This window comes from Rhinopithecus roxellana, chromosome 19 (genome assembly GCF_007565055.1).
Source record: "Rhinopithecus roxellana isolate Shanxi Qingling chromosome 19, ASM756505v1, whole genome shotgun sequence".
In the NCBI taxonomy this organism is placed as follows: Eukaryota; Metazoa; Chordata; class Mammalia; order Primates; family Cercopithecidae; genus Rhinopithecus; species Rhinopithecus roxellana.
The window spans coordinates 70,704,907-70,729,689 of NC_044567.1; the positions used below are offsets into that span (position 1 = coordinate 70,704,907).

Genomic DNA, 24,783 nt, shown 5'->3' on the forward strand with positions numbered 1-24,783 from the left:
ATGCAGTAGAAAAAATGAAGAACCTAGAGAAAGAATTGGCTGCCCTAAAAAAAATTATCAGGTGATATTTTTGGGTTCTTTAATAGTGCTTGCTCCCAAAACACACCCTGCTCCTAACACCAACCAACAGTCTACAACTTAGAAACGAACAATGGATAGGGGCAAGAGACCTGGGGTCTGCTGTTCGACCTCCCGTACCACACTTTTCTTACTTGTAAGGGGAAGATTACGTGTATTTCCCTCAGTAACACTAAGAGGAAAAAATAAAATATTCTGAGCTCATTAGAAAGGGAGCATAAGTATTCCGCCTTTTTATTAGAAAGTTGATTGATCATGGCTGAACTAACCACCATTATCAACTGAGATGAGTAGGTTTTGAGGCTTGAAATAGAAATGGTTTGAAATGCAAATTTTTATGTGCAGCTACTGTTTTGACAACCGTATCATTCCTTCTTTTTTTTTTTTTATAGGCTTTAGAATCCAAATTAGCAGCTTGCAGGAATTTTGCAAAGGACCAAGCATCACGAAAATCCTATATTTCAGGGAATGTTAACTGTGGGGTGCTGAATGGCAATGGCACAAAGTTCTCTCGATCAGGGCATACATCTTTCTTCGACAAAGGGTAAGTCCTAAATGTTTTAAGTGATGATTTTTTGAGTAGTAAAGTGACAGATTATTAAGTGAGCATAATGAAGCCTTGAAAAGGTAAACTCAGCTTGGCAAACCTGCCTGCAGCCTGTTATCATTCTAATCTTAGGGGCATGATGTCTGTTGTTGTCCCCTAGTCCCCGTGGAGTCTGTTGCCCCAGGAACCCTGAATCTGAGGCTTCTGTCCTGGGAAGCAGACTCTTGAAAGGCAGCAGTGTGAGGCTCTGGTGAGTCAAAACGACTGTGATAAGGTCCCTGTTCTCCAGGTGCTTACAGGCTGGCAGACTTGCAAATACTTTTTCGGGGTAGAAGAGAGCATCACAATTAAATATATGCAAACTGTACAACAGACATCCCCTGTGAGAATTTTGGAGAAATATAAAGCCCTGAAGTACTTAGGCACTGGATCAAATACAGTTTAGGAAATACAACTTTTGTATAAAGTTAAGGCTCTTTTGAAGACTGAAATAAAATTGTCTTAAGATTGAAGCATCCTGGCCGGGCGCGGTGGCTCAAGCCTGTAATCCCAGCACTTTGGGAGGCCGAGACGGGCGGATCACGAGGTCAGGAGATCGAGACCATCCTGGCTAACACGGTGAAACCCCGTCTCTACTAAAAAATACAAAAAAGTAGCCGGGCGAGGTGGCGGGCGCCTGTAGTCCCAGCTACTCGGGAGGCTGAGGCAGGAGAATGGCGGGAACCCGGGAGGCGGAGCTTGCAGTGAGCTGAGATCCGGCCACTGCACTCCAGCCTGGGCGACAGAGCGAGACTCCGTCTCAAAAAAAAAAAAAAAAAAAAAAAAAAAAAGATTGAAGCATCCTTAATGCAAAACATTTCAGTTGGTACAGAAGTATATGAACTAAAAAGTCGTTGTTTCCTGCCTTCACACTGTTTCTGCGTTCCTTACAGTTATTTTAAGGCATGTCAAATCATATTTTTATGCATCTGCTCTAAGTTGTTTGTAACACAGTTATGGGATTTTACTTTAAATATTGCTTTGCAATGTGCCTATCACGACTTATATTGCCATTATCTTTCCATGTCATGTATATTATTCTACCTCAATGTACTTGTTTATTTTTAAATACTCCATGGTAATACATGGTTGTACAAGTATGCCTTAATATGGGTCACTGGTAGGACCTGTGGTCTGGGATGCTCACGGTGCTGCCTAAGGTAGTTGTTACTGAAGCAGCCAACAGGCACCCATGATCCCCTGCCACTGTCTTTCCTTTGAGTCATAGAGGTAATTCTTGCTTGTTTTTCTCTGAAAGCAGGACAGGTACAACTCTGGAAATGTTCACAATTTCTTAAAGCAGCTGGCACTTTCTGCCGTCCTCAATAGTTACGGCACATTTATAAAGGAGCAGATTTGACACACAGTGACTCTGAAAAGGCTCTTCTCCTTGTAGTGGAATGTTTTGGTTGATCTCTGTCCCTTAAGAGAATTTTACCCTGAGGTATATACATTTCATTAAGGATTTTGTGTTAAAAACACATTCTAAAACCTCACTATACAAATTAGAACTTTATTCTTTTTTTAACAAATTTTTTAAATAATTTTTTTTTCTTTGGAAGAGATGCGGTCTCACTATGTTGCCTAGGCTGGTCTCAAACTCCTGGGCTCCAGTGATCCTCCTGCCTCAGCCTCCCAGAGTGCTGGGATTGCCGCCGCACCCAGCTGACATCAGAACCTTATTCTAACCATTGAATTTCCTCGGGTGGAGTAGATATAAAATTCATTTTCCTCAGGCTTAGGAGTTTCAGGCAGACTTGAGGCAGCCCTTGTTTTTATACTGGAATGGTAAATGGAATGACTGGACGGTTTGACATGAAAGTAGCCATTTCCCCTAAATGATATGGCGAATGTTTAGGGTAGTCTTCATACATGTTGGAAACAGTGCCTCATTATTTTTCCCTACAGCTTATAATGACCCTCTACTAGAGTAGTTATTGGTCTCTCCTTGGAGTCATATTTCTTGATGGGCCTCAGGTGCCTTCCATGAGAGCAGGCATGAACCATAAATGGATAGGTTGGACAGGTGCCTGTGCGTGTGGAAGCCCTTAAGAACAGTCACGCGGAGGGAAGGATGACACTGTCTGTTCAGGGTCACTACTCCTGCCTGCCACTTGCCTCCCAAGGCAGAGCACCAGGGCAGGGATTGCCAAGAGATGTGGGGACCTCAGGGTGAGCTGAAGCCAGGAACGGGCCTTGGGCACACTGACTGCACCCCTGCCCCTTGAGAGCATCTGAGATGCAATTGTAGACTTTTCTTCTTGAGCTGAACCCGGAATGGCTGTGCTTTCCAGTCAGAACAGTTGCAGATACTTAGTGTTGGTTTTAAATGATAGACATTTTACATTGTGCCTTTTCTATTAAGAAATATGCTTTTGTGAGCTGGCTATTGTGTGAGTGTTTCGCTTATATGATAAGCAGATTGTGTATGCACACTGAAATATTAACCTGCTGTTGCTGGAGTTACCGTTCTAGTTGCTGTATCCCTGAGGATAACTCTTTTGTGGGTTTTGCTGTGTTTTCACTTTCTTGCCGCTTTGCTTCGATTCTGGCTTCTGGCCTGCCTGGCTTTTTACCTCTGGCCTTTCTTCCTGCCGACCTGTTGACCAGATAAAAACCAAGGTGTTGTGTACCAGCTGCAAAAGGAAGGGCAGGATATCGCAGTTCCTAGGTCCATTATACACTCTGGCAGGTGAAAGAACGCAAAAGCCTGTCTGTATAGAAGTGTAGAAGTATGGCTTGTAGTTTCAGCATGAGAAAAGCGCCCCATTTGAAAAAGCCTCCACTGCAGAGCCTGCCTGCCCTCCCTCTCACTCCTGAGTCCACTGCAGAACCTGCCTGCCCTCCCTCTCACTCCTGAGTCCACCGTAGAACCGGCCTGCCCTCCCTCTCACTCCTGAGTCCACCGCAGAACCTGCCTGCCCTCCCTCTCACTCCTGAGTCCACTGCAGAGCCTGCCTGCCCTCCCTCTCACTCCTGAGTCCACTGCAGAGCCTGCCTGCCCTCCCTCTCACTCCTGAGTCCACTGCAGAGCCTGCCTGCCCTCCCTCTCACTCCTGAGTCCACTGCAGAGCCTGCCTGCCCTCCCTCTCACTCCTGAGTCCACTGCAGAACCGGCCTGCCCTCCCTCTCACTCCTGAGTCCACTGCAGAACCTGCCTGCCCTCCCTCTCACTCCTGAGTCCACTGCAGAACCGGCCTGCCCTCCCTCTCACTCCTGAGTCCACTGCAGAACCGGCCTGCCCTCCCTCTCACTCCTGAGTCCACTGCAGAGCCTGCCTGCCCTCCCTCTCACTCCTGAGTCCACTGCAGAGCCTGCCTGCCCTCCCTCTCACTCCTGAGTCCACTGCAGAGCCTGCCTGCCCTCCCTCTCACTCCTGAGTCCACTGCAGAGCCTGCCTGCCCTCCCTCTCACTCCTGAGTCCACTGCAGAACCTGCCTGCCCTCCCTCTCACTCCTGAGTCCACTGTAGAACCTGCCTGCGTGCCCTCCCGCTCACTCGTGAGGAGTCTGTAGCACCGTGGCGATAGCTCACTAGTGCCGCTAGAAACCTGTGGCAGGGTTGTTTGGGGGAGAGACGTCATCAAAGTAGGTTTGTGTGCGTGTGCGTGTGTGTGGGTGTACGTGTGTTCCACCTTCCCACCCGCTGAAACTTTAGATGCAGTGAAGCCTTCTAACATAAAACAATATATCTTAACTGAGCATATTGCTTTGTGGGATTCAAAAGTATTTTGTAAATTCTGGTCACTGGAGGGCTTCTTGGAATCAGGATTTTGTCTAGTCTCTGATCACTTCTGCCAGTTCCTGAAATGTGGGCTGCCGTGCCTGCTTCCCAGGTGCCGAGCTGTTTCCTTCAACTGTGGTCACTCTTTGTCTCACCATCTGAAAGGACGCACATTTCATGTGGAGTGTGGTCACCTGGATTCTCTCCAAACCATTCTTTTTTTCCCCCCATAACGTTATGTAGTTTCTTATGTAACGTGTCTCTATTTTTGTAAGCCACTCTGAGTTCTTCTGGGCTGTGTGTAGGTGGGCATGAACTAAATTTAGGGCTATTTCCAGTGTGGAAATAGTATTTGTATTACTGTTTAATATGTTTTCCTTTCTTTTATTAGGCAAGAAAAAGTCATATTTCCCACGTTATTCATGGGTAACTGAATTTGTTTGCTGTGCTCTTTTTCATTCTTTCTTAATCCTGGTGTGTGGTGGAAGACACATTAACAGTCTGGTTTTACTAACTGCATGGGGCTGACCCAGCTTTAACTGACTTACAGCCCATCCGTGAGCTTTCACGGTCCTATTCGACTTGACTGGATGCCATTATTACTAGTTCAACTGTGAGAAACAAGAGCAAATTAGTTGCAGTGGTCCTGGGGTGGCTGGGAGTAGCATGCCAGGTGGCACGCCTGAGTGGGCTAGGGCGCTGCAGTGTTGATTTCAGAGTCTGGCGATGGCGGTTTAGGGTTACTCTCAGGCCCTGGGATCACCTTTGACTGTCTTCCTGGGACTGGGGTTCTTCCCGTTACCCAGTTGCTTCTGTTTTCTCACATCAAGGACCAGTGTGAGCACTCCCTCACCTCTGTGCTCACGCATGGAGTTCCCAGTTAAAATGGAATGGTAGATGGGGACGTGTGTAAGATCTGCCTCACATTTCAGAACTGCTTTGCAGTTTGCAGAGCCTGGGCTGAGGACTGGAGCAGGCCGGAGCTGCTCTGAGCCCACACTCATCCACTGAAATAGGGAGACTCTGGTGTGGCGTGTGCCTACCTGCCGGCTCTTCTGGATAGCTTGAGCCCACCCTCCTGCCCTCTCCAGTGTCCTCATCCTTGCGGCTTTGACAGATTTAATGTTTCCATCCTTTATCTCGGCTGCTTTAGATTTATTGTCCCGAGTAGCTTCTAAATGTGCCCTGTCTCTTCCCTCTTTTCACTTCTTCCACTGCCATTTTACAACTGACCTTAGCACTTTTTCTTAGCTGGATTCTCTACATTTCAGTCTCCTGAACTAGTCTTTGGTGGTAAGATCGTGAAATTTTATAACTGGAACCTTTTCCTACATATATGACTCCCAGATCTGTACCTTCCAGCCTGCCCCATCTCTCTTCCTTCAGTCCGGTCTTGTCCACTGGGACATTGCCCTGTGGTCCTTCGCTGCTCCCTGAAACTGAGTATGTTGAATATCGAGAGTCTCTTCTCTTGAAAATCATCTCCCCGTGCACAGCTTTGCAGACCCCGAGGGGACTTCACCAGACCTGTCATCCCATCTAGAAGGCCAGCTTTCTTCTCTCTCTGTTCTTTAACTTTCTACTTCTTGATTCAGGAGAGAGGCGCTAGGTGAGACGCTGGTGGATTGGCGTTCTCTCTCTGCTCTACCCGCCTTCACATTAAGCGTTCCATTTCTGTCCAGATAGACATTTACCGGTTCTCTCTTTATAGCCTGGGCTGCACCACTTACTTTTCCCGTTAGAGCCGGCTTGCATTGGGAGTGCTGAAGTGGTTGCTTGCTGAGGGCTTCTAGGTGGCCTCTCACCAGGAGGAGACTAGGCAAGGGTCCTGTCCTGGGCATCTGGAAGCAGCTGTGGGCCCGACTTCCCCATCAGCGTCTCACTAGGTGAGCCTAGGCTAATGGCTGGACCTTCTCTTGCTTTGGTTGCCTTGGCAGTGGAACAGTGGGACAAACCTGATGTTCCTTAAAGTCCATCTCACTTGAAAATGCCAGAATCCCATCCTCAACCTGCTCGAGGAGCCATCTCCTAGTTGCTGCTTTTGCACACCCCCATGGCCCAGGTGCCAGATTCTTCTTGGCATGCAGCAGTGCTCCCTCTCTGCCGGGTTCCGGGGGCTGTCTGCTGTCCCGGTTTGGGGGCTTGCCCTGCCCCTGTGATGTGTGAGGCTGGGAATCTGAGGTTCACGTGTTGAGAGCTGCGGCCATTTGTGGGGCCTGCCTGGTGATCCCTGAGGTTTCTGGAAGCAGGTGTCAGGGACTCTGGGACTAGCCAGACAGATGGAGCCTATTATATGAGGGCTACCGTGGCAAATAGGATATGGCCTTGGCCCCAGAAGAGGCACAGGCCTGTGACCTTGGGAGAACAGGAAGGATGGTTTCAGACTTGCAAATGTGTTGAAGCTTAAAAATCAGACCTCTCCTAACCCAGCGAGGAAAGGGACAATCTGGCTGTTTGTCGTTGAAGTAGGACAGTGGGCAACAGGGAGAAATGACATTTGTCAGAGCCTTTCTCCTGAGGCTCTTGGTCTCTGTATGCATGGTTGGAATTTAAGCTCCACATATGTACTCTGAGTTTAGTTTCTTTAGACATGAACTTTGTTTCTTCCAAGTAGGCAGGGACTGTTTGTCAAGTCTCTGCATGCCTGCTTCTCTGTCAGGTTTTCCTCGCCTCGCCAGTGCACGAAACAGCTGTCTCTGCAGGGAGTGTGTGTCCGCACTTTTTTTTTTTAAGGAGAACCTCTCTCCACGAGTCTGTCTTCAGCTCCCTGGAGCCCTCTGGAGCGGGCGGGGGCAGTAGTGCGCAGGCGTGCCGCAGTGTGGCCCCTTGCCGTAGTTGGCTTTGTCTCCCAAATTGCTAGTGGGACCAGTTTTCCTAGGAAGCTTTTCAAGGTGGAAAGGCTGAAGTGGCTCCTGAGAGAGGTTCCAGGCTGCACATTCCCTCCCTCTCTTGCTGCTTCCTGTGGCTGCGCTGCACGGTGGGTGAGGGGGACGCTGGGGTGCTCCCTGCATCGCTGGGCTCCGGGTGCGCTGGGTCCTGGCTGCAGGCTGTTGGGTTGGGCTGGGCTGTCTGCACACCAGTCTGCATTGGAAAGCCTACTCATCTGGCATTGCTTGCTAAACAGTTTTTAAAAAGTTATTTTTCTCCACCTTATTAAGATATTCATGTATTAATACATTATATTTGGAAAATGTAAGGAGATTTGGAAAATGATTAAAAAAGGATAAAGTAGTAAACAAAATTCACCCACAGCCCAGAGGGAAGAAAAGTAACGAGTCTTAAATTTTCTTTCTATGATATATATGATCTTATGTACGTATGTGTTGGTGTGTGTGTATACATATGTGTGTGTGCATATATATAATGTGTGTATATATACACTTATTTATACACACTCCCCGCCCCACCCCTGCACTGTGGATTTAGCTATATGGATAGTAATGTCTGTCCAAGGCGCCATAGTCTAGAATCTAGACTATATACTATTTGCTTTTTTTTCTTTCATGTCATTGAACATACAGAGTTTGGTAACCTGCATCTTTTCCCACTTAGTTACATTCTGAATATTTTCCCATGCTATTAAAAAGCTTGTGGAGTGTGTTTTTAATGGCTGTGTAATATCTTATTGTTTAGTTGCACCATTATTTATTTAACTAGTTCGCTATTGCCAGGCATTTAGACCTGCTCTATGGGGAAATAATCAGGACTGTGGCTTCAGTGGCCGGTGTGCAGAAGTTGCCAAGAAGGGTCATGTGACCCTGGTTCCCCAGGATTCCCAAATGCTCCATTCTCTAACCAGCTGGTGCTTTCCAGCCAGCCAGTCCCCTTTGGGCCATCAGGACCCTACTGCGGGCAAGGAATAGTTTTAGAAAGCAGATGAATTTCCTATTGTGTGTGAGTGATTTTAAATGAGTTTGTTTTTCTTGTCCTCTTTTTCCCTTCTGTGCTCTGGTTGCTCCCACAGGGCAGTAAACGGCTTTGACCCGGCTCCTCCTCCTCCTGGTCTGGGCTCCTCGCGGCCGTCGTCAGCGCCGGGTGTGCTGCCTCTCAGTGTGTGAGTGCCCAGCCTCCAGGTGGGGGCTCCTGCCCTCCTCCAGCAACCCAGGACACCCACGCCTCACCCCTCGGTGCCTGGGCCCAGCCTCGTGCCCCTCCGTCTGCCTCCGCACGGCTGGCAGAGGGCAGGCTGCATGCAGTGGCGCCTGCTGGGCCCTGCCCAGCCCTGGAACTCTGCGCGGTATCAATACTGCTATTTTCTCTTCTCGCCGTAGTGCCGTTGGTTTCACATGATTGCACTTTCGTGGGTCACAAGGTGATACATACGTGTATGACTTGGTCACTGGATGCAGAAGTACCCATTCATTCGCACCTGCCTCATAGCCCCCACTCTGCTGTACTGATAGGATTTAGTTGTGTTTAGGACATTGCAAATCTTCTAGAAGTTCTCCCCCAAATCAGGTCAATGTGTGCCCTCCTGAGCTCCCCCCCAGGCATCTCCAGTGCTCATGATCATGTGTCCCCCAACTCCGCCCCTCACGGTTTGGGCCTGTTTCTGGCAAAGAGTCAGGAAGGTTACTGAATTAGGGAACATTTTCTGCACCTTCTGATTTTACTTACGCAGCTACCATTCCATGGACTTGCCTCCCAGAGCAGCACAATGCCCGTCTGAGCCCCACGTGGCAGGAGCCTCTGGGACGGGGCACACACGGGCCGAGCCTCTGTGCTGTCTCCTCCTCCGTGCGCCTCAGACTCGGGGTGAGGGAGGCGGGCAGCCTCTCGCCAGCCTTCCCGTCCTTCAGTTCAACCACATCTTTGGAGCGTTTTTGTTTTCTCTTCCAAGGGCCGTCCCATTGTGTTCGGAAGGGTGAGTGGCTGGTTCCAGGGCGGGCTGGTACCAGCTCCGGGGTGGACTGAACAGCGGCGGCTGTCCCTGTGCATCCTTTGATTACTCTCATGCTGCATTTACTGTTTACATTTGTTTTATTGTACATAGGTTTGTAAACATTATTGCCTAAGATATTTGTATATAACTTGGGCTTTGTAGCTTTTATTTATTCAGAACTCATATGGCATGTTAATGACTCTGATGGTGTCCTACTCTGGGCAGCTGTATAGGATCATCATGTGGTTACAAAAAATACTTCCCTCCAAAAAAGTCTTTTAATGTGGAAACAATAAATTTCACAGAAAAAAAGGATTGACGTTGCTTTATTCAGTCTCTGCCATCCCATGAGAGGAGAGCTGGGGCCCATAAAGTCAGGTTCCAACGACAGCAGCTGTGGAATGGGACAGAGATCAGGCGGCCTCTGGAGATGTCTTATGTGCAGCGCGGGCGTCCTCATGCTGTTTCTTGGCACTGGCTTCTGGGCTTGGCTGTGATTTCCAGGAGCAGTTCGAGGGTGGCCTGGGCCCCATGTGAAAATCTGGAAGGAAGGACCAGGATGTTGAGGGTGGAAGTTCACGAAGTCCCAGAGTAACTGGGATGGATCCAGGAGCTGGTCCTGCAGCTGTGCTGCCATTCATGATAGATGTCATTCTGGGATTAGAAGTCTCTTTGAACTGGCACTTCTTCTCATCCCTCAGGTTAATGTTAGCAAGTGAGAGAAGGTGTCAGATGTTTGGAAGCAAGACACAAGGTAACACATTGAAGAACGCATAAACTGAGGTTCGGTGTGAATGCATCAGATTTTGAGCACTGTTTGCTTATAACAACAGAAACAGTATATTTTATAGTTTTAAAACTATAAGTAAATGAAAATGAAGTGAATCAAAACCCTGAGTGACTTTGGGAGGCCGAGGCGGGCGGATCACAAGGTCAGGAGTTCGAGACCAACCTGACCAACACGGTGAAACCCCGTCTCTACTAAAATACAAAAATTAGCTGGGTGTGGTGGTATGTGCCTGTCATCCCAGCTACTCGGGAGGCTGAGGCAGGAGAATCGCTTGAACCCGGGAGGCGAAGGTTGTAATGAGCCGAGATCATACCACTGCATTCCAGCCTGGGTGACAGGGCTAGACTCCGTCTCAAAATAAAATAAAATAAAATCCTGAGTGAATAAGAACTATTAAGTAGGATCCATTGTCAAACATTTCTCTATTAATCTATGAACAGGAATATCTGCTGTTATTCCTGGAGATTTTGTCCTGAGCTGAGTCTCCAGGGACACTTGCAGTGGGTGTGTGCTGTGCTCGGCTCAGTTGCAGTGGCTGAGAGGACAATCCTAAGCCTCTTGTTGATGTGCAGCAACGTCCAGCTTCTTTCCCAACCCTCATTGGAAGGTTTGGATTAGATGAGCGGTTTCAGCATTTAACTGGCCTCTTTATTTACGTACGAACCCCAACTAAAACACAGCAGGCAAGTCTTTGACTCTGATTAAAGCACAGATGATGTTTGGAGCCCTGAATCTTCATCCCGAGCTCCCCAAGTGATTTCTCACTTCCTTTGCATCTGAACACCCTGGGCTCATCTTTTTTTTTTTTTTTGAGACGGAGTCTCGCTCTGTCTCCCAGGCTGGAGTGCAGTGGCGTGATCTCCGCTCACTGCAACCTCCACCTCCCGGGTTCAAGCAATTCTCCTGCCTCAGCCTCCTGAGTAGCTGAGATTACAGGCGCCCGCCACCACACCCAGCTAATTTTTGTATTTTTAGTAGAGACGGGGGTTTCATCATGTTGGTCGGGCTGGTCTCGAACCCCTGACCTCGCGATCCACCCACCTTGGCCTCCCAAAGTGCTGGGATTATAGGCGTGAGCCACCGTGCCCAGCCCCACCCTGGGCTCATCTTATCCAGACTGTTTTGCCAATTGCTGGCCACTCAGTTGATAGCTGGAGGAAGGGCCCTGGCTACACGGGCCCACGTGTCATCCACTGCATGTCACCACTGCTCTGTGTCCAGAAGAGCCTGGGCCAGGTCCCTGGAGGGTAGCAGTGTGCTGTTGGGCTTATTTCTGGTCCCTTTGGGAAGAGACTTTTACTTTAAAAATTAAAAAAAAAATTTTTCTTAGTCTAATTTAGCAGTTGAGAGTTATATACCAACTTCAATGACTTTTTTTTTTTTTTTTTTTTGAGATGGAGTCTCGCTGTCACCCAGGCTGGAGTGCAGTGGTGTGATCTCGGCTCACTGCAACCTCCACCTCCCAGGTTTCAGCGATTCTCCTGACTCAGCCTCCTAAGCAGCTGGGATTACAGGTGCCTGCCGCCATGCCTGGCTAATTTTTTTTTTTTTGTATTTTTAGTAGAAGTGGGGTTTCACCACGTTGTTCAGGCTGATCTTGAACTCTTGACCTCAGGTTATCCACCTGCCTCAGCCTCCCAAAGTTCTGGGATTACAGGTGTGAGCCACCGTGGCCGGCCTTAGTGACTTTTTTTTTGTGGCTATAGCACCTCTTGGCAAATGACCCCCTCGTGAGGAAACCAGCCGACTCCCTGGACCTCATCTCCTGCTTTCTGTTTGGACTGTGGGGTGTAAGATGCTACTTTGGACATGGTCAGAGAGAGCATCTGCCACCTGGCATGAATGCCGCTATGTGCTGCTTGCCTGTCTAGCTAAAGAGTGCCTCTGGGTGGGTTTTCTTCCTGGGGCTGTGGGTATCTGGTTTCGCATGGCTCTCCACGAAACCTCAGGAACGAGGCCTCCTTGATCTGCGCCCGTGTGCCCTTCCTCCCTGCTGGTGGGCTCATCTCCCGGGCGGTGGACAGCCTCTTGCCTCCAGGTGTTTTCGTTTCAGCCGCTCAGTCCTATCCCTCACTCCCAAGTGTCGTCTTAGAAGAGAGTCGTAGCCAGCACTCCACTTCCTTCAGCCCAGAAATGACCCCTGACCAATGCAGCTGAGACCTAGGGGCCAAAGCTGGGACGCTGAGTCACAGTGAGGCCTGCGAGAACTATACAGAGGTGACCTGAGGACAGGACACAGTGCTCTGACCTCAGGTGGCAGAAAGGACAATGAGCCTGGGTTTGAGTTGCCTGAGCTCGCACGGCTAATTCATCATGAAGCCAGGCTTGGGCACGAGCCCAGTCTTTTGCTGCTGTGCCTTTCCAAACTTGAGGCCTCAGTGGCCTTGACTCCCACTCTCTGTGCCATGCCTCAGGAGAGGAGCAGGTTTTGAAGGCTTGGAAGTGACGGGTGGCGGGGCCGGCACAGCCTTTGCAGCAGGAGTCGGTTCACGTAGCCTTCCTCCTGTGCCCGCTGCGCATGCTGACTCCGCCTCTCTTGGCAGCTGCCCCAGAGACGCCACTAGTGCGGGTCTCCTGAGAGCCAAGGTGGAAGCTGGCACTTCTGGGAGAGGGGAGGCATCCTGCGTGGAGCCACAGCTTTAGGGAGCGCCCTGTAGCCAGCTCTGCCCCCTCCCCGACTGTAACAGTGTTGTGCCCTGTCTCCTGGTGTGTGTTGGTGATACAGCATTCCTGAAAAGCAGATTCCGGTGCGGCTCCAGAATTTCCTTCTAAGCTGCTGATGCTTATTCTGCAAGTTTTTTTTTTTTCCTCTGGAGACAGATTTTCACTCTTGTTGCCCAGGCTGGAGTGCAATGGTGTGATCTTGGCTCACTGCAACCTCCACCTCCCAGGTTCAAGCAATTCTCCTGCCTCAGTCTCCCAAGTAGCTGGGATTACAGGCGTGCGCCACCACGCCCGCCTAATTTTGTATTTCCCGTTCTGCAAATTTTGATGCTGGGCTTGATTGATCTCGCCAGGAGTCGGGCAATGACACCATCACAGCTGCTGCCTCCTGACAGTGATTGTGAGACATGGGAGATGTGGCCCACGTGAAGCCAGGGTGCCTTGGCACCAGTGCAGTATGGCACATACTTGGGAGAGGCAGCGCTGTGTGGGGATCTGTGAGACCCGGTTTGTCGGTTATGTCACGTTACCTCTCAAATAGGGCTTTGTGGCATCCAGTCAGCTGGAATGGAGCCTGTTATTGGGCTGCCTACTCTCAGTAGGGACTGAAGGCTGAGGCCACACTTTATGCCCAGTTTACAGGCTCTGTAGCTACAGTGAATGTCTCTGAAAAGCTGGAGTATGATGGACTTACACCCTTTCAATAGCTTCATATAAGATTCCCAACAAGAATGGGTGCTTCGCAATCTGCTTGATTCCCAAATGGCAGGTGCCTACAGAAGGAAGTGGGCTTCTCTGTCTGGTCCTGACAGTTGGCTCAGGACGGCATTTTGGCAAACACTCAAAATCTGGGAAAGCTCTTGGTGCGGATGTTGTCCGCGAAAGGTGGAAAGGGAGAGGTGCTTTCTTGCGTTCCTCCCAGAGACTGGGAAGCCTGTGTGGGTGGGGCCTGGTAAGGGGAGACCTGCCTGGAACTCGAGGGAGAGGAGTCATCACCACTTCCTGGCCATTCTGACCTGGAGCCTGTTCTGGCTTTTTTCTTTTTTGGGGGGATGAAGGAAGAGCAGGAAGGTGTGGTTTGACAACAGTGAGGTCTTCTCCAGTCTTGACCTGGTCTCTCAGCAGCACCAGCCTCCAGGAAAAGGGCCATGGGTCAGTCATACCCAGAGCCGTAGGAAGAGCTGGCTAGGAGAACAGCTTGGCCTTATGGCCCACAATTCATCTTAGCCGAGGTATCCTGGGACAGGAAAAATTGGTGACACAAAAATGTGACGAATCTATAGCCTGATGCCATCAGGAATTAGAAGTGTCCCCTCAAGCCACCAGGCTAGAAATAGGTGTTATCGGCTGGGTATGGTGGCTCACACCTGTAATCCCAGCACTTTGGGAGGGAAGCCAAGGCGGGCAGATCACTTGAGGCCAGGAGTTCAAAACCAGCCTGTCCAACATGGTGAAACCCCGTTTCTACAGAAAAAAAAACAAACTCAAAGAAAACAAAAATTAGCCAGGCCTGGTGGCGGGCACCTGTAATCCCAGCTACTCAGGAGGCTGAGGCAGAGAATGACTTGAACCCGGAGGTGGAGGCCGAAGTGAGCCAGCCTGGGAGACAGAGTGAGACTCTGTCTCGGGGAAAAAAAAAAAAAAAAAAAAGTTGTTATCCCTCCAAAGCAGTTTAAAATAGTCCCCTGGAATGGCTGCATTAAGAAAAAACAAAAAACGACATCTACGATATGGCAAGGACAGAGTATTTAAGGCCCTAAATGAAGCCTCAGAGTCGCCTCATGTCATCTAAACTCAGGCCCAACGAAAGAGCAAGCCTTTCTGGTCTTGTGTGAGTTCCTCCTCCCTGGGAACCACGCTGCTGCTGGGCAGAAGCTGACCAGCTTGACCTTCTGACACACTCAGAGCCCAGCTGCCGTCAGCTGTCCTCCCTGTGCTCTGAATGCCCAACAAAGGTTGTGTAAACTACCTTTCCTTAGGCCTGGAGTGGTGGTCAGCAAAGAAAGGTCCCTTCTAGTTATTCAATAGTATCTTCGCAGAACCAGGGGCTGGAATTGGGCCACACAGGTTGTTTCTCCTGGCACGCTGAGTAATTGGGAAACTGTGACGGGAACACCAGTTAGACCAGCCAGTAGGGAAGAATTCTTTTTTTTTTTTTTTTTTTTTTTGAGACGGTGTCTCCCTCCGTCGCCCAGGCTGGAGTGCAGTGGCGTGATCTCAGCTCACTGTAGCCTCCACCTCCCAGGTTCAAGTGATTTTCATGCCTCAGCCCCCCAAGTTGCTGGGACTACAGGTGCACACCACCACACCTGGCTAATTTTTGTGTTTTTAGTAGAGATGGCGTTTCACCACGTTGGCCAGGCTGGATTTGAACTTCTGACCTCAAATGATCCACTGGCCTCCCAAAGTGCTGGGATTATGGGCTTGAGCACCGCGCCCAGCCCAGAGTTCTTACTTTTTGAGAAAAACAAGCCTCTGAATTCCATACACTCTTGGATAAAATACTGGATGTGGGGGTGAAGCACCACCCCTGTGACTCACCTTTCCTCTCTCATGGTAGTGGCACAGGAGGAAGAGGGCACTTCTGCCCATTTCACACGTTTCCACTGCTGCCGAGAAGCCTAGTCACAGACCCCTTACTCCCAGAACCAGCCTCACCCAAGAATACCATGGAATAAGAAATGGGCATTCTCTGTGTGATTCTGTACTGCCCTAGGATCTCTCTCATCCTAGTTGGCCTGCACTGGAGAGGCTGTGGCCTCATCACTGAAGCCTTCAAAAGCATCTTCAATACGTGTCTGCCTGAAAATGCAGCCTGAAATGTCTTGGACCTCTGAAAACGTCCTACCCAGCAGTGAGCTTCATTGGTTGGTGACCAGAACCCTCCTAAATCACTCCCTTGACAGCTAGGCCAGCTTCTGCCTTTGGGTGGTCTTTCCCTTTCTAGTGCATCTGCACCCTGCGAGGCGCTGGCAGGAACAAGAGTTGGAGCCAGGACTGGCCTGAGAATTAACTCTGTCGTCTGACTCGGGAGATGGAGCCCTCGGCGAAACTGCACCCTGCGAGGCACTGGCAGGAACAAGAGCTGGAGCCAGGACTGGCCTGAGAATTACTCTGTCGTCTGATCTGGGAGACGGCGCCCTCGGCGAAAGGGCCTGGCGCCGTCGTTTGAAGTCTGTGTAGCGCCCACCCTCCAGTCAGATCACAGATGGGAAATCGAGAACAGAAGGTGAGAAAACAGATTCCATGTTCACATGATTATTCTTGTTTATTGAGGTCTCTTTATTCTCCACGGGTGCTTTTTTTCTCCAAGTAAACAGAGCAGGCGCAAATATCTATAATGAATAAATTTATTGTCTTACAAAAATCATTGTCTAGAAATATGGGAATACAAGAAAAGATATTTGCGGTCAGGTGTCTGGTGGTCAACAGCCAGTACAATTCATAAAGGGGGGAAATCCAAGATTCCAAACCCACAGGACAAATTCTTCCTAACAGATGTTAAAGCTTTTAACCCAAAAGGTTTGTGTTTTCAAGCACATTGCAGAGGATCAAGGATTTAGAATTAACACTGATTCATTGTCACTGAATGTTTGTAATACCACTTTGACTAGAGAGGTACATGATATGAAGCACAGTCAAAACTGAATACATTAAATTGTTATAGAGGCGAATGATATATTCAACATTGTCTTAGTACTGTAGTGTCTAAGGCACTTTCCGTAATGTCAGTTTGCTTAACTATCAACCAAAAACAGGATGCTAAGTGTTCGCTGTAACACTGTCCAAAGGGAAGGGAGAAGGAAGAATGAAGGAGTCACACCCACTGGCATGTCAACATTCAGGAAGATGGCATATGTTCTGGAGGTTCCATGAACCTCATGGACAAACTTGGAACAAGCCTCGGACACAAAACCAATATTCCCATTTTGGGCTCAAAGCAGCGGCTGAGTTTGCAAGGTCAGCGCGAGGGCCTGGCTGGCGAGGGAGGGCCTTCCAATAGCTCGGCTTAGGGGTCCGCGGCTGCTTGCTCCTGACCTGAGGAGGGCGCCGGCTGAGCCAGGTGGTTTGGGAGACCATCTGGACGTCTACGTGATCCATGGCTGCCACCTGGGGCCACAGCTGCAGTGTGGCCACTATCCCTTCTATGCACAGACCAGCCCTGGCCAAGGACAGTTCACATGAGGAGATGCGGGACACCATCGACTCGAGGGGCAGGGCCCCCCGTGGGGGATGGGCATGGTAACCCCCAATGGGTGTTGCTTCCAATCCAGCCCACCCCTCCTACTCTTTCCAAAGCCCCTTTCACAGTTTGCTCACTGAAATAGTGTTGATCATTATTTGAGAGAAATGAGAGAGACAAGTGCAGTTTAGAGTCCACAATGGTCTAGGAGACGTGATGTGGCTGAGGAGTCGGGGGCCACGTGAACACAGAACTAGGTGACCTGCCTGTACGACAGAGAGCATGCAGAGCGACTGAGCGACGCCCACGGCGCTGCCCCAATAACCCAGCAACCCGCAGCCAAGGGCCTGGAGTTTGTTTAAAAAGGGTTCTTACTGTGTTTTATAAAATGGTCTCTTGATGACTATATGGAAAATAGATGCAATGATGAAACGATCTGTTTAATATGTATGTCCTGTGTGTGTCTATATATAAAAAGGGGAGCAATTGTACCTAAGTCTGAAGCGGGATACAGTATGCGTAGGCTGGAAAGCCTTAAGACACAGTTGATCTTTCAGGAAGGAATCCCATAGCTTGCCAATTTCCTAAATCTGCAGGAGGCCCCAAGGCAGGCTGGCACCGGTGCGTTCCTAAGTGTCCCACTGTATCGCCTCCTCTGGCTTCCTGCGACTTTACTCTGACTGGGGTGGCTGCGTCTCATTGACATCACTGGTCTTACTTTCCGTGTCGTCGTCGGAGAGCTCCAGGGAAGCTCCTTCAATGTGCAGCTGGCGCCGGCCAGATCGGCTGGAAGAGAAGCTGATGGGGCCGCCCCGCCTGGAGAGAACAGGAAGCGGATGTGTGTGGGTAAACAGACAGGAGCACGTGGCTGTCAGTACGTCCAACCACTCAGTGCCGCAGAACCTTCCCCTGCACCCCTTCCTTGGACACACGACCTTGTGGGGGTGGCGGTACAATGGGAAAAGACTGTGTGCCTTTCTGCCTCTCCCACAACCCTGCCTGCAGAGTAGGCAAAGCAGGGTCCTCGGAGAACCGGGGAGGACTTGATTCAGCCTAGGACTGTCTGTGATGGAAATGGTAAGGAAGATGGATTAAGGCCAAGCTCTACCTGCTAACCAGGGAATCAGCCAGATAGCAAATATTTTATTGAGGATTTGTGGGCCACCTAGGGACTCTGTTGCATACTTTTTTTTTTTTTTTTTATAACCATTTAAAAACGTAGACACCATTCTTAGCTTGATGGCTGTACAAAAGCAGGTTATGCACCAAATCTGCCCATCGGCCAGAAGTGCTGTAACCTCGGCTGAGCTGGTCTTGCAGGGCAGGGACTTCAGCTGTAGCTCTCCCATGCTCCGCCCCCTCCCTGGTACACAGCAGATCCAGTGTAGTGAGGAGGACGGCGCTGAGGAGGGCTGATGGCACCAGGTCCCGGGAGGAGCTCCTGCCCTGCTTTTTAACAGAGGCTGGGAGCTCGCCTCGCTACTGGATGTCTGGACGGGGATGGACGCCTGACGCAGCTCCAGCCTGGTGTGGTGGATTAGTGTGGTCCTCTAGTGGCTGGTGTGGTCCTCTAGTGGCTGGTGTGGTGGATTAGTGTGGTCCTCTAGTGGCTGGTGTGGTGGATTAGTGTGGTCCTCTAGTGGCTGGTGTGGTGGATTAGTGTGGTCCTCTAGTGGCTGGTGTGGTGGATTAGTGTGGTCCTCTAGTGGCTGGTGTGGTGGATTAGTGTGGTCCTCTAGTGGCTGGTGTGGTGGATTAGTGTGGTCCTCTAGTGACTGGCAATGAGTGGGCTTGCTCCTCTTTCATTCTCCCCGAGGATGACTATCAAGGTCAGAAATTTTAAATGAAGTGGTTCAGGAGAAAGAATGGATCACCGGGCATGGATCTAAGTAAACTTCCTCCAACCAGCTATGCCCCGAGCCTAAGCTAACCCACAAAGCCTGTCAGCGCGGGGCCACATGCCTGCTCACCTCAGCCGGTTCTTCAGGGTGCTGACCTCACGGCTCAGGCCCTCGTTGGCCTCGGTGGCATCATCCAGTTCCCGCTGGAGTTTACGCCGAGATGCGTTGGCACGCGTAGCTTCTTCTTCTGCTTCCTCCAGCTGGCGTTTAAGCTGCTTCATCCGAGCGTTGGCCTTCTCCATCTTGGGGAGGGTACATGAACCAAAACAAACCAAACTGGTGAGTCCAGTGTCAGCCTCTCTGCACCCCGAGTGTGGCAGTGCGGGGCTCTGCCTGTTACTGTTGTGAGCACACGTGTACACGGATGTACACACAGGCCTGGGGGCTGGTCAGAGGCTCTGTAACTGGCCTGCTGCTCTCAGCAAAGCCAGCATCTACAAAGCACACTAGGCCAAAAAAACGAAAAAATACTCAAGACTGTTTTTACCGGTGAGTTTTCTGCAGAAAAATGACAGAGTTTACTATCTTCACACACGTGACCTAGGGGACTGAAAGGGAACTGCTATTCTTGCAAAATGCGGAAGAAACAGCAATGTGGTACAATCCCCAAGCCCGGGAGGTTGCACAATGCATCTTTACACCTCCTTTCAAGGATGGGCACATCTCAGATATTATACTCGGATTCAAGCAGAAAACCACCCTGGGATGACCTGCCACAGAACTAAGAGCCTCCCTTTAGGACCCTTCATTCCTGAGCCACACAGGGGCTGGCCAGTGCCTCGTGGGCCCAGCGCACACCACCCTCAACTGTTCTCCATGTTGCTAGGCCCCAAGGGTAGGGGTGGGAAGGGAAGGCCAGGTTGCTTGACTGAGTGAGTGAAGTTGGGGAGGGTTCGGGCCAAAGGCAGTGAAGTCCTCAGATCCATCCACCTTTCTGGCCAGTGTTTGCAGTGCGAAGTCTCACCAGGCAGAGGGCAGGGAGCGGGAGGGAGGGTACAGCTGCCCACGCTGCAATCAGGGCAGGCCTGCCCCACAGTTGAAAGTCCTGCGGAACATTCCCTGCGCACTTAGAGAAGGGGGCCTGGATGCAGACACTGAAGCCACTCGGGTGCAGCGTGTAGTACCTCTGTCTTCCCTTCCCTTTCTATTCACTATCTCCTGGGTCCACCCTACACCCAGCCAGTATCTCATGACTGCCAGCAATGTCCAGGAACTGTACTAGGCATTATGGAGATAACAGGGAGCAAAATAGGCAGAAATCCCTGTACTCACGAAGTGCGCATTCTAGTGGAGAAAGCAGGAGCTTTACAGTTCAGTCCAGGCCTCATTGCAACTTGCTTCCTGACCTGCTGTCCCCTCCCTCCTATGTCTCGGGTACTGAGAGTGCCCGCCAGGAACGTGGAACAGCCCATGTTAGCCGAAACAGTTGTGCCACCAGCTCATTCTCCACCAGCTCATTCACTCACACGCTTCCCAGAGAGGCATTTCCTCACGTACCTGCTCTTTATACTGATCTGCATGTCGACGCTCATCCTCCACCTGCATGAAGATTTCTTTCAGCTTCTTCTCAGTGCGACGGACTAATTTGTTGGCGGCTGCTCGTTCCCTGTGAAAGTGGTCACAGTAGTTCTGAAATTCTTGAAATGATATTTTGTGTGGGGAAAAAATAGTTTTTAAAGCCCTTTTTCTTTGGGAAGATGACACATGGTGGAGGCGTCATGGACCTCTCTGCCCAGAATATCGTGACTAATGTGGTGCTGAGACCTTTTCCTTCTGGTCAAAATAGGAATTGCCTTTAATGTATTCCTCAGTAGCGAAAAGGTAGAAAAAGCACATTATTCCTGCACGTGTAGGTATTAATTACTGTATACAGGTATTAATCACTGTACTCAGTTATCTTACTTTTTGTGTTTTTGAGACGGAGTCTCACTCTGTCGCCCAGGCTGGAGTGCAATGGCACCATCTCTGCTCACTGCAACCTCCACCTCCCGGGTTCAAGCGATTCTCTTGCCTCAGCCTCCCGAGTAGCTGGGACTACAGGTGCATGCCGCCACACCCGGCTAATTTTTGTATTTTTAGTAGAGACGGGGTTTTACTACGTTGGCCAGGCTGGTCTCGAACTGTTCACCTCAGGTGATCTGTCTGCCTTGGCCTCCCAAAGTGCTGGGATTACAGCCGTGAGCCACCGTGCCCGGCCCGAACACAGTAATCTTCTAAACAGCAAATGTTACATACAAGCTACCTGTCAGTTACACTGAACACAGACTTTTGAATATGCCATCCTTAATCACCTAAACTTTTCCCCTGAGAAACTACCCAATATATTGATTGTTTCACTTGAGAATTTACTAATTACCTCCTATGACGCAGGGCTTTGGCAGCTCACATTGAAAAAAAAAAAAAAACCAAAAGAAAAAAACAAAAAGCAAACCCCCTACACTCCCTCTTTGGTTAGAGGTGAAACAAATCCATGTTTCTAGATAGGTCTACACTGTCCCATGTGAAGGAGAGGTAACTTATTTGGAGGACTCCATGGGAGACAGAAAAAGTTATTTTGTTCCTTAACAAATATGCAAAAAGGGATAGGGATGGAGTCAGCCGACAGGGTGAGTTCTGTTAGTTCCAACCAGAAACAAACCCTTAACTGTTTGATTCAGCCCACTGGAGTCCAAGAGTGGAGTGGGAAGTCCTGGGCCAGGGGGCCGGGGAGGATGCAGGCGTTCTGGCCACGAGCCCTGCATGTCTGGGCTCCACACTCCCCAACAAGAGGGTGAATCTGAAGGTCTACCCTGGCTCTGGGGACTATGACCTAATAGCTTTGTAAACGCCTGCCTGCCAGCAGTTGTACTGTACAATTTTTCATGCTTTAATACAATATGAAAGCTGTTAAGCAATCTTTTCCTATGGGAGAAGAAAGGCTTTGATTTCTGTCATACTGCATTTGTTCTCTGGCAGCAAACTAGCGCTTCATGGCATGCTACACGCTTGGGAAATCGACTTTGGGTAGGAGATGCAAACTCAGAGTGCCTAGGAAATCAGGGAGTGCCGTGTGGTGAGCCCTGAGCTGAGTCCTAAAGCCCAGCCTTCCCTGACTGTTCACAGAGGCCTTCTGTCCTCCCAGACTCTGAACGCTCGCAGCTCTTCTCTCACAGCTCACACCAACTTCTGTCTCCCAGTCTGGTTATATGGGTTCTCCGCCCATGCAGTGGGGAGCCCCTCCCAAAAGGGACATGTCTGTTTTGTCTCTGACTGAGCCTGGTTGGTAAGTTTTGGTTTATGACAGCAAAAACCTCTTACTTGGCTTCCTGCTCAAGCTGCTCCTCCAGCTGCCCAATCTTGGCCTCCAGGGCTGAGATGGTGGCCTTGAACTTGGACTTGACAGCACCCTCGAGCTCCTGCAGCTTGGCCTTCAGCTCCTTGTTCTGCCGCTCCAGTTGCTGGCGCGCGTTGTCGCTCTTCTGGGCGGCGCTGCGCTCGGCTGCTAGCTCGGCGTTCAGCGTGTCCACCTAGAGAGGAGAGAGGAGTTTATGGTCACTTGTGCCTGAGGAGTGGCACAGCCCTCCCCGGGTGACGGGCTCCTGCATGGGCCACCTGTAGCGTGGTCTTGCGGAAGCGGTCGTTGAGCAGCTCCATGTTGCTCTGCTCCTCTTCCAGCTCCTCCTCCAGCTGTGCGATCCGAGCCTCCAGACGCCGCTTCTCATCCAGCAGCGCGGACCTGGTGGGGAGAGGAGGAGGGGACAGTTCAATCCTAGCTCAGCACAGCCTGGGAGCCTCAGCGAAGGCTCCTCCACCCACCCTGTTGCTGGAAACCTGAGCAGCCATCCCCGAATCCATCAGTAGGTCCCACTGATGACACTTCCAAACATCCTCCCCCCACTGCCACCACCCAGATGCAGGCCTGTCATCTCTCATCCGGACCGCTGGGGTGGCCTCCCGCTGCCCTGCCTGCCTCTCTCCAGCTGTTCTCCACAGACAGCAGCCAGAGTCACTTACAAAACGCAAGCACGACCCCAGCCTCCCCCCGCTGAAACTCTTCAGTATTTGACTCTCTGAGAATCAAATTCTACTCATGATGGCATGCTCAAAAAGGCACGCGATGAACCTCTGGTTCAGTAATTAAGTGGAGAAATCAACTGAATTGGAAAAAAAAGATAATGACTTTTAACAAAAAATGAATTCAGAGAAAGGTCATGTCTGAGGAACCTGCTCGCCAAAGCTAATGAACTGGAAAGTGAAGGCCCGCAGTGCCCGTGAGTGTGCACCACGGCTCCCGCTTGCGGTGTGCGGGGCTCAGCAGGACTGGCCCCGGGGTAGGATGGCTGAGGCAGCCCAGGCCCAGTTAGAGAGGAGCAAACCACCTGCTGATACCAGGTGCGTGGACACCTCCAGCCTTCTCAGCAGTGTGTGTGCCTCAAGGCGACGAACCCGCCCTGGCCACGGGAGACTCACTTGCCAGAGGCGCTGTTGGCGATCTCGTCTGCCAGTTCGTCTCTCTCCTGCTCGGCGTGTCGGCGGGCTCGCTCAGACGAGGCAAGTTCCTAAGCAGTGGAGACTGCGTTAAGCTCTGGCTATGAACAGTTTCCTCACTGTGGAATCTGACAGTGCCTGAAGCTACAGCGACCTTGTTCCTGTCACTGTTAACCTGTACCTCGAACTGTCATTTAGATTTGAGAAATTAAACTGGCGAAAATCTGCTCGGTGCAGACCAGCCAGGTGGTGTGTGGTGTCAGCATCTTACACAAAAATGTCCAGAGGGAAGTCTTCATTGCCATAAGGGCTTTGCTGTCACCTCCAGCGTAAGGGTGGCTATGTTCCTGCCCTTCTTGGAAAGCTGGTGCCTCTTAATATAAACTGAATACAAACTTTATACAAACCCTGAACCCTAAGAAACCTGAGCTGTACCAACTGATGATCCTGAAGTATCTTTCACATAAACAGTTTGAGATCAAGGACGCTGGCTGCACAGACCAGTGCGGATCCAGGCAGCTGTGCAGCAACAAGGACCAACGCTCCCATGGGGAGGAGGCAGGGCGGCACCTCCACAGGGGCTCAAGTGTTTGCAGAGCTGGGCCTCTGAGGTGGGCAAGGCCTCTTTCTTGAAGGGGACTGTGGCTCCACGGGGGGCTCTCAGAGGACTGGGCAGGACAATGGGGACAGCCTGGTGCCTGCCAGCCCACGGAAGGAACTGCCTGATGGCTGCTCTTCCACAAACTTCTTTGGAAAGATGATTTGCCACAGAAAGGACTCAAGGGTGCATTTATCTTATAAATAAGGGAGCTAAGGCCCACCTGGATGAAGATACTGGCCCAAAGTCCCAAGGTTAGTCAGCAGCAAAAAGTCAGGGTTCCGACTCTCCGTCCAGGGCTCTTCCCACCAGCTGCCCCTTCCAAAAGATGCCGCAGTTGGCAAGAGCACACCTTGAAGGTGTCTTAGGAGCAGGGCTGCACGGGGGCGCCTCTGTCTGCTCCGGCACATGCACCTGCCTTACATGAGTGTGGGCCGAAGGCCTCTAACAGGCCCAGGTTCTAGCACATCCTGGCACACGGCATGGTGGGAGTCAGGAAGGAAAAAGAGGCAGCAGACAGAATGTTCCAGGCCTGATCCCAAGCCACTGACTCCAGACAACTCTGCCATCTGGCCTCTGGTGTTTTGTCCTGTTGGGCCTATGAAACACTCACTGTCCACTGGCTGGGGGCGCGGTGGGGGAGCTCTAGGCAGACTGAGGGACCCAGGGGCCTCTAAGCCAGATTAACAGAGGTGTTTGAAGGAAAAGTGTCAGAAATAGGGGGAAGGGCAGGGCCAGCTTTCCAGCTCAGTCTCTTCTCCTTAATGCAGTGTGATTCAGGCCTTGCCTGAGAGTCTGAAAGAAACACTTTCAGAAAAAACAGTATGGTACAGAGAATGCCGCTTGGACATCTGGGTAATGGCCCAGGAGCGCTCTCTAGGAGGCAGGCTCCAGGAGCCACATCGCCTTTG

The 24,783-nt window shown here is 50.6% G+C and overlaps 2 protein-coding genes across 10 annotated transcripts in view; one reads left to right on the top strand and one right to left on the bottom strand.

Annotated features, from left to right (window-relative positions):
• The window catches only part of NDEL1 (nudE neurodevelopment protein 1 like 1), a 73,688-nt gene that overhangs the window by 47,323 nt on the left and 1,582 nt on the right, over window positions 1-24,783 (top strand). For 3 of the 8 annotated variants that reach the window (XM_030923663.1, XM_030923664.1, XM_030923662.1), the window contains 2 exons: window positions 471-622; window positions 15,284-15,972. In XM_030923663.1, coding sequence (XP_030779523.1) covers window positions 471-622; window positions 15,284-15,401 — 270 coding nt within the window. In that variant the 3' untranslated portion in view covers window positions 15,402-15,972. Of the gene's footprint in view, window positions 1-470; window positions 623-785; window positions 1,145-4,778; window positions 4,814-8,351; window positions 9,585-15,283; window positions 15,973-16,481; window positions 16,591-24,783 lie in introns of those variants that run through there. The other 5 variants (XR_004055071.1, XM_010362444.2, XM_010362443.2 and 2 more) reach the window with 5 other exon arrangements.
• MYH10 (myosin heavy chain 10) overlaps window positions 15,985-24,783 on the bottom strand; it is a 153,355-nt gene continuing 144,556 nt past the window's right edge. The window contains exons 37-42 of one of the 2 annotated variants that reach the window (XM_030923661.1): window positions 23,257-23,345; window positions 22,399-22,522; window positions 22,105-22,313; window positions 20,305-20,413; window positions 18,877-19,049; window positions 15,985-17,722 (exon numbers count right to left, since the gene is read on the bottom strand). In XM_030923661.1, the coding sequence (XP_030779521.1) occupies window positions 17,578-17,722; window positions 18,877-19,049; window positions 20,305-20,413; window positions 22,105-22,313; window positions 22,399-22,522; window positions 23,257-23,345 (849 nt within the window). In that variant the 3' untranslated portion in view covers window positions 15,985-17,577. The remainder of the gene's footprint in view (window positions 17,723-18,876; window positions 19,050-20,304; window positions 20,414-22,104; window positions 22,314-22,398; window positions 22,523-23,256; window positions 23,346-24,783) is intronic. The other variant, XM_010362445.2, reaches the window with a different exon arrangement.